The sequence below is a fragment of the Vitis vinifera genome, chromosome 14 (genome assembly GCF_030704535.1).
Source record: "Vitis vinifera cultivar Pinot Noir 40024 chromosome 14, ASM3070453v1".
Taxonomy (NCBI): domain Eukaryota; kingdom Viridiplantae; phylum Streptophyta; class Magnoliopsida; order Vitales; family Vitaceae; genus Vitis; species Vitis vinifera.
Genome location: NC_081818.1, coordinates 20,775,365 through 20,783,894, shown reverse-complemented (window position 1 = coordinate 20,783,894; position 8,530 = coordinate 20,775,365). Strand labels below are relative to the sequence as shown.

Genomic DNA, 8,530 nt, shown 5'->3' with positions numbered 1-8,530 from the left:
GTGGAAGAATTAGTGAAAGGCTAAAATGGAAATGTTGTGTCATAGAAGATGACATGACGAGTTACAAACATTCAGCCTAAATCGTTATCAAAGCATATGTAACCTTGGTGAAGAGGGTTGTAGCCAAGAAAAATACACTTAGTAAAATGATAACAAAGTTTATATTTAGTGTTGAGGCAAATGTAAGGATAACACAAACAACACTTTGAGATGATGACAGTTTGGAAGTTTGCCAAACAAGATTTGGTAAGGAGATTTAAATTGAAGAATATTAGTAAGTAAAAAGTTGATGAGGTAAACAATTGTATTAAAAGCATACAACCAAAATTTTAATGGTGAAGATGTTTTAGCTAAAAGAGTAAGACTGGTTTCAACTATATGTCTCATCTTGTGTTCAGCTTGGCCATTTTGTTCAAGAGTTTTAGGACAAGAGAAACTATTTTCAATCCCATGTGTTGCAAGATAAGACTTGAAAGCGTCAAGCTCACCTTCATTATTAGATTGCAAAAACTGAATATGATAGTTAAATTGATTTTCAACCAGTGTTTTAAATTTGATAAAAATGGATAAGGCTTGATCTTCATTCCTTTGATATGAACTTCAAACCCATTAGCAAATACTACATTTTCCATTTGTGCATGACATAATATGTAATTGCTTTTGTTTAGCTAGTTTAATTGGAAGAGTATGATTGAGTGCCTACATTTGTGGAATGGTAACAACATGATGAAGCAAACGTAAGAGTCACTCTAGGTTGTAGATCATAGGACTAAGTTGAGTTTGCCATTAATAAAGCTGAAGATGTTTAAGAGTCGAAAGAAAAAAAAGAAAAAAAAAATCAGTGTAGCTAAAGACATTCAAGAATTGATCTTTTCTCAAGGGAATTCTTTAAGAGATGGAGTACACTCTGATACCATGAAATAGTGAGAACTTCTTTTCAAGTGTGTTAGATTCCTTAAAGAGCTTGTATTATTTTTTCATTCAATTGACAGTAATTAGAATTCGGTTTTTATACAAATCTAACTACATGTAACTAGGCTACTTTACATTTGTTGTAATTGTTTTGAGTTGGTTAATAGATTATGGTTAAGGAAACTAAACTATGGTGGAGAGAATTGAATCTTGAGCATTGTCTTATTGATATTTTGGTTTTCTATCAAATACTTCACTGACAGTCTTCTTAAAGATTTATCAAAGGAGAGATTTTTCTTTAAACCTGCATTTTTTTTTTTTTTATGATAAAAGGGAATCTAGTAATCTAATAATATTTTTTTGTATATAGGAAAAGTGGGAAAGGTTGCATGTCATTTTACAATGCATTTGTAAATCAATATTTTTCAACTTTGAGTACCTAAAACTACAAACATATTACCTAGAATTTATTCAATAAACTATATATTTTATAAATATATTTTACAAACTATTTTTCCATTCAATTTATTTCAACCAAATTTGATTTTGTTGCGGAGAATACGAAATCGTTAAAAGTCAATGAATCTCATGATTTTCACAATATTTTCAAATTATTTAGATATGAATTGTTTTTATTTATTGTTCTTATACTGTAACCAATTTTCTTTTTCAATAAATGCTTTAAATTTCTCAAAAGCATTAAAGACTTCATATTTTTCTTTAAAAATTATACACTCAAGTTTTTCTACTAAAGTCATCGATAAATAGTACAAAATATTTGTTCTTATCAAAAAGAGTTTGGATAACTTGGACTATTCATACATATACATGAATGAGTTTCAAAATCTTCTTTGCTCATATAGTCATTTCCTTCAAAATATTTGTTTTCCAAGTAAGCGTCTTTCACATAATTGATTTAAATGATCTATATAGTTTAATTCCTTCCACCATTTTTTTCTTACTTTCAATCCTTCAAGATTTAAAATTTTCAAAATTGGCATATCGATCTATTATTAAGAGATTTTATGTGAATATCATAGCCCTTTTTTTTTAAGAGTTGACCAAAACTTAATATGTATTTTTTTTCATGTAAGATACAAAATAAACATGTCAAGTAAATTGATGTCTTTCATTTAAAAAAAAAAAAATCAACATTTTACCTTTGCCTATTATTCAAATTTAACACTGTTATTTTTCAATTCACAAAGTTCCCCAAAGTTGTTTTTAAATCCATACATATGATTGCTTGCTCTAATGTCCATAGAATTTTTCTCCTCGCTTTCTTTTTTATATGCAAGGAAGACAATAGGTTCTTTTTCATCTTTGTTTTCAACATAATTGGTTTTTCTTTTCCATACTATTGGAAGCATACATATGCATAATGACCAAAGTTTTGACAATTATAAGAATGAATTTGGCATTTACTATAACTTCCCATTTTGTTTGCCTTGATTTGTGTCATCTCCACATCCTCTTGAGAAATATGAACTTTGAATTTTTCCTTCATTGTTTAATAAATTGAACCACCCTCTACTCTATTTTCTTAGATAGGAAAATGTCCAAAATTATTTTGGCTACTTTCATTACCAAGATTTTGTTCATTCTTCTTTAATATATGTTTTATTGTAGAACTACCAATTTTTCTTGGTTCTTCCTTTATGGTCTCTCTTCATATGCTTGAAATGATCCCATAAGTTGATAAATGGTCAAAGAATCTAAATCTTTAGACTTTTCAATGACCATAATAATATAATCAAAATTGAACTTTATGATCAAAGATTTTTTTTTTTATATATATCACTTGAGTATTATTCAAACTTTCATTATTTCTTTTTAATAGATTCAAAATCATCAATAGTACTATTGAAAAATAATTGGAGATTGATTTCAATTCTTTCATATTTAATCTTTCAAATTCCTATAAAAATTTGAATGTGAACTTTTCTTTCCTTATCAAACCCTTTATCTTTATGTGTCTGGTAGTATTTCTATACTTTGCAATGCTTACCCTTGAAATCTTCTCCATTGTGCCTTCATTCTTTGTCTAATATATACAACTAAAAACTTTGTTGTTTTTTTCCTTATATCATTAAAAAAAATCCCTTTTATTTTAGGATAGACTAATTTCATCTTGAGGCTCCTTATAACCTTATAACCTTTCTATATAGCTTCTCATGCATTTATAAACCTAGAAAAATCTTCATCTTGATACTCCAATCGTTGTAATTATCTTTTTTGAGTTGAAAGACTTGAAATAGAAACAACCCCACTTGTTATCCTTTTTATGGTTCTAATGTCAATTTGTTGGAATAATAAGGTTAAAAACAAACAACAATTACATAACTAATGGATAAATATTGAGAAAAATTATTGTCTTCAATCGTCGTTATTCAACAATTACACAATGCTTCTTATTTATATGTACTTGTACACATAAAACTTCTAATTACAAAAATTTAGAAATCTTTTAAGACTATTACTTAAACATCGAAACTAGTCTATATTCCATTCAAACTTACATATATAAAGTAAGAAAAAGGAAAGTCCTAATTGACTTTAGAATTCAAAATCAAATTCTAATTTTTAGTAACTAGTTTTCAAATTCAAGTTTACTTTCGGAGACATATTTGGAGATATAGTAATTAAATAAGGATTTAATGTAGCTTATAGTCTGCTAAATTACTAATTATTTTGGAATTCATAGAAAAGGACTCGCTCATAGAGCATGCAGAGTAGTAGATGCTGTTGTTTGGTTCAAGAGCCTCCTGGTAGCCATGCCATACTGGGATTGGAATTGTTACAGAATCATCCGAGAGTACCTCCACCACATAACTCATCGTTGGCCGATCTTGTGTGGACTCTTGACAGCACAATAACCCAATTCTAATACATTTTAAGGCAACATCTCGAGGGAAAGAACTAATAGTCTCGTCTACTAACTCTGTAAGCCTCCCTTCTTTTTCTAGTCTCCTTGCCTGCCACACAAGATCAATATTGTAACACATTGATCTATTGATGCAAAAGACTGGACTGTTTGTTGACAATGTGGTCTGTAACAAATCATGAATAGAATAGATGTTGGGAACATGATTTCTGAAATTAGACAAGAAAATAGAGGTTCGTTTCAGACTGGAAATGATTAAGGTTGAACCCAAATCACTCCATTTCATATAGCACAGCCCAGAGTGGACGTGCACCATGTTCTAAGCACCATTTCTCTTTTCTTGTGATCTTCAAATATGTATTTTTCTCTTTTGAACCATGCAATCTCATCTCTACATGAACTCTCCAATGGAATATTTTTATATCTGGTAGCAATGCATTCTCATCTTTTCACAAGAGAAATCAAATAGGCCTGCCAAGTTTCATTTTTCTGAGAAAATTAAGATGGCATGCAAGAATCCCCATTGATTGCCTATCAGTGGGGCAATGTTGGTAACTCTATATGGAGTAAGGTCTATAAGGAGCTGAATTTTATCCGTCTATACACAATGAGAAAGAGTGGGATTTATGCCTCTCTCCAATATTTCTGTATTCCACTTGTACTTCCATAAAATTTGTATCACCGATTTAGATTGGATTTTTTTTTTTTTTGGGTGGTCATCTAAAATGAAGACATAGGCACATTGTTTCTTTACTTACAAGTTTCAGGAGGTCTGGATTTTGCTCGTCAAATCGCAAATCGTAGTTCTTTCTTCCACTTATGATCTCCAATGTCAACACCCCAAAGCTGAAAACGTCCATCTTGGCAGACATGACGCCTCTGAGTGCATATTCAGGAGCCATATAGCCACTGTAGAGCGTAGGAGTTTATATGCAAATAATATAAGGATGAATATTAACTCTTGCCAAACAATCTTAGTACTCACAATGTTCCTGCAATACAACGAGTTTGGTGGTGGCTTTGTTCATCTTCGACTAGCTTGGCCAAACCAAAATCTGATATTTTTGGGTTCATCTCTTTGTCGAGTAGGATATTGCTTGCTTTGATGTCTCCATGTATGATTCTATATTGTGAGTCTTCATGAAGATAGAAGAGTCCCCTGGCCACACCCAGAATGATGTTGTAACGCTTTGGCCAGTCTAGCAATGAACTCTTGCTCTTGTCTACATTAAAATACATTAAAAAAACAAAACAGATAAACACATGATAAGTATATTGATTAATTTGCTGGATTCATCCAACAATGGAAGATTACCCAACTATTGTTTTTGTATCTCTACTGTCTTAAAATTAGTACATTTGCAGAAGGGAAATTAAGTCAAAGATACTTGGGATACAAAAATATAAAAATCACAAAAAGAACCATTACTCAACCAATAAACAATTCAGTCTCTTAACAACTTGCATCAAGAATATCCTACATATCCAATATAAGAACAGGTTAAGCAATTGGACTAGACTATTGCAACTAATTGACTCAATGCCCTAGTGGTGCAACTAGGTTGAATAACTATAAAGAATGAAACTCTAGAATGTTAAGAAAGCCAATCCCAGTTTAGAATTCACTTATATAATTTTCATAATTAACTCAGTTTCTATAAAGTCAAAATGAGCAGTTTTGAATAATTTAACATGCATCATCAACATATCTTCAATCTGTATTACGTATTAGATCAACAAATTAAGGTGATCAAGAAAATAAATAAATTTTAATTGATGAAAGATAGAACGAGCAACGTGTCAGTGCATTGCAGGTGGCGCACCCTGCAACATTACCAAAGAGAAAGTAGTCCAGACTCTTGTTATGCAGGTACTCATAGACCAACATCCTATGCTCTCCTTCTACACAACATCCAAACAGTTGAATCAGATTTCTGTGTTGTAGCTTCAATAACAGTCTGACTTCATTTGAAAACCCTTTGCTCCCATGTGTAGAACCAGGTGCCAGCTTCTTCACTGCTATTTCTTCACCATTCGCCAGTATACCCTGAAAAGATATCAAATTACTCATTTGATAAAGCAGAAGCAGAAGTTCCAAAGTCCTTGCAGAGTAAAGAGACCTGAGCAATATCTCTTTGTTCAAAATGAAAAATATAAACTGTTTATGAATTATTAAAAGGAACGACTAGAGAACATATGTTGATGAATATGGTTTATGAAACCTGTTTTTGCTTGAACAACCTTAAAAGCGATTTTCAAGTGTCCAAATAATCTAATTTTTTTAAGTATGAATAAAGTAAAACCACAGAACCATACTGATTCTTTTCTCAAGCAAATGGATGTGGACCTACACCTAAATTATACAAGTAACAAAATTTGAGTGCTAAATGAAAATTTGGGAGGCAAATCCACTGGCTAAGGATATATAATACCTTATAAACAGAGCCAAATCCACCAGTACCAATCTGATTTTCCAAAGAAAAACCATCAGTGGCAGAAACCAAAACGCCCAAATCATATATGAATGATCCCATCCCAACATCCTCGCTCAAGATCTCCTCACAGTCTTTTGCCTCAATTCCAGAGCTTCCCTTCACCCCTTTGTCTCTTTTCCTCCACTGAATAACAACACACAGCCCCACTACTATCAAAACAACTATTCCAACTGCCAAAATAGCGGAAATTTTGATAACTAAACCGCCACCTCCACCACCCTTATCTGCAGCAACCACCACTGGTTCTGTAGCAGGTGGTGAAACGAGAATAAATGGTGAACTCGGTGCTGGTGTCTGAATGACATTGGTATTAATATAAGGGGCATTGAACCAGTCAGCATGCACAGGGTCCATATTGAACTGTAGATCGCATGTTGGTGTGGCAATCCAACCTGCCCACTGCCCTAAACAGCAAGAGTCTATAGAAGCTATTGCCGTCAATAGGCATCTCTTACAACTATCACCATCAATGTCACGGGTGCACTCAACATAGCCATAGAGGGTCTGGTTTTCTGGTACTGCTGTCCTTCCAACTGCATATCTCTTCTCTGATACACCAGCAGTGGACGACAGATTCTGCATTAACATCTTAACCTTTGCATCATAGACATCAGGATCAGGTGCTCTGCGGACATCATACAACCTAAAGGCAATTTGGTCGTCGGTTATGTTTACAAAGTTATCACTTGAATAACGGAGGAAGCAGAGGGTATACCAGACTTGAGCCGCTGTTTGGTCGGGACAAACACTGCGAATACCTGATGAGGCTGCATCCACACATTGTTGGCAGTCTGATGGGGCTATGGTAGCACGACAGAGGGCAAGGGCTGTGACTTGCACCCTGTGGTTGCCTGTGGTAGTGGTGGAGAAACCAGTCGAAGCAGTTGTATTGCGAAGAGCTTGGAGTGCCCAGCCAAGATTGTCAGAGAAGCTTGAGTTAGAGGTGTAGTAGTCGGTATCACCGCAGAGATATTGTCGAGGGTTTTCATATGATAATGAAAGGTGGGGATATAGGAAGATGAGGGAATACAAGAGTGGAAACAACATTATTGTTATGTATACAACTGTAGAGTAGCTAAAGAGCCGAAGAAGGCAGAAGACGATGAGAACGAGGACGGGCAAGATACTTATACCGAGTCTGAGTCAGTGGACCTGACCTATTTTGCTCAACGTTTCCTCCTATATCAGACAAATGGATCCCAATCCCTGTTCACACCATTCAAATAAAAGGCAAGAGCAGGGGAGGAGGCCAGGAATCTTTTTCACTTCCAAGTAAGGAAAAATGATATCCATCCCTTTAAATACTTCTTCCATTCATTTTGGTGCATGTATCATTACTGTTGTCCAAATATTTAAATTTCATCTGGGTCTGCAAGAAACCTACAAGGGAATTTTTTTTTACAATATGAAATTAAGAACCAAAAAACTATAAATTGATGATTTAAGGATGACGATGTATTCCAGACTTCCAATTTCCTGGTTTCCACTGTGATTTGGTCATTGAGGGTAATTAGCGTTGGAGGCTGCTGATGGGAAAAAAAAATGTATATAATTGTGTGAGAGTGAGAAAGACTAACGATTGCAGACAAGGGACCAACGACCAGGTAATGGAAGACTGGAGAAAGGGAGTCATCGGTTTGATTTTTCTCCTAGCTGGCCCAGTTGTTTATTTCAAAGTGCAGTTTAGAACAACTTTCAACATTTGAATAAGGAAAAGAAAATATATAGATGAATTTACTGATTCAAAGGGCATATTACAGTCAGTCTGGTCACCTACATTGTTAATGAAATTATTGATGCAGAATAACAGGGTGTGTGACTTCAAATGGATACACTGAAGTCTATCTGTGCGTGTTAGGCATTCATGAACCTGTTTTCTTCGGTCAAAAAGCAGCCAATACAAGGAAAAAAAATGGGGAAAATCAAGTAAAGTATGACTTCTGGAAGATTAATCGCCTTCGTAAATGAAGTGAGAGTTTTGACCGAATTGAAGGAAAAAAAAAATTAAATGCAACGGCCGGGGACCGGCTCCAACTATTAGGATTTGCTAATATGAGAGTTCATCTACCAACCATCAATATCTATTTCTGTACATGTATACAATATTTTAGTATATATAAATATTGAAAGATTATAAATGTATTTCCATGCTATTTTCTATAAAAATTGCTTCATCAACAAATCTTCTCTTCTTTGTAGAGGGGAGAAGTCGTGTGTTATGGTTCAGTGTTGGTAGCAT

General features: G+C 33.7%; 1 protein-coding gene across 1 annotated transcript; it reads right to left on the bottom strand.

The window, feature by feature from the left end:
- Positions 1-3,536: 3,536 nt before the first annotated feature.
- Positions 3,537-7,338, bottom strand: LOC104881601 (cysteine-rich receptor-like protein kinase 26). Its single transcript, XM_059742722.1, has 5 exons — positions 6,229-7,338; positions 5,633-5,843; positions 4,782-5,019; positions 4,555-4,705; positions 3,537-3,887 (listed from the first exon to the last, which is right to left on the bottom strand). The coding sequence occupies exons 1-5, from the start codon at positions 7,336-7,338 to the stop codon at positions 3,567-3,569; spliced, it is 2,031 nt and encodes a 676-aa protein (XP_059598705.1). The 3' UTR covers positions 3,537-3,566.
- Between the last annotated feature and the right edge of the window lie 1,192 nt (positions 7,339-8,530).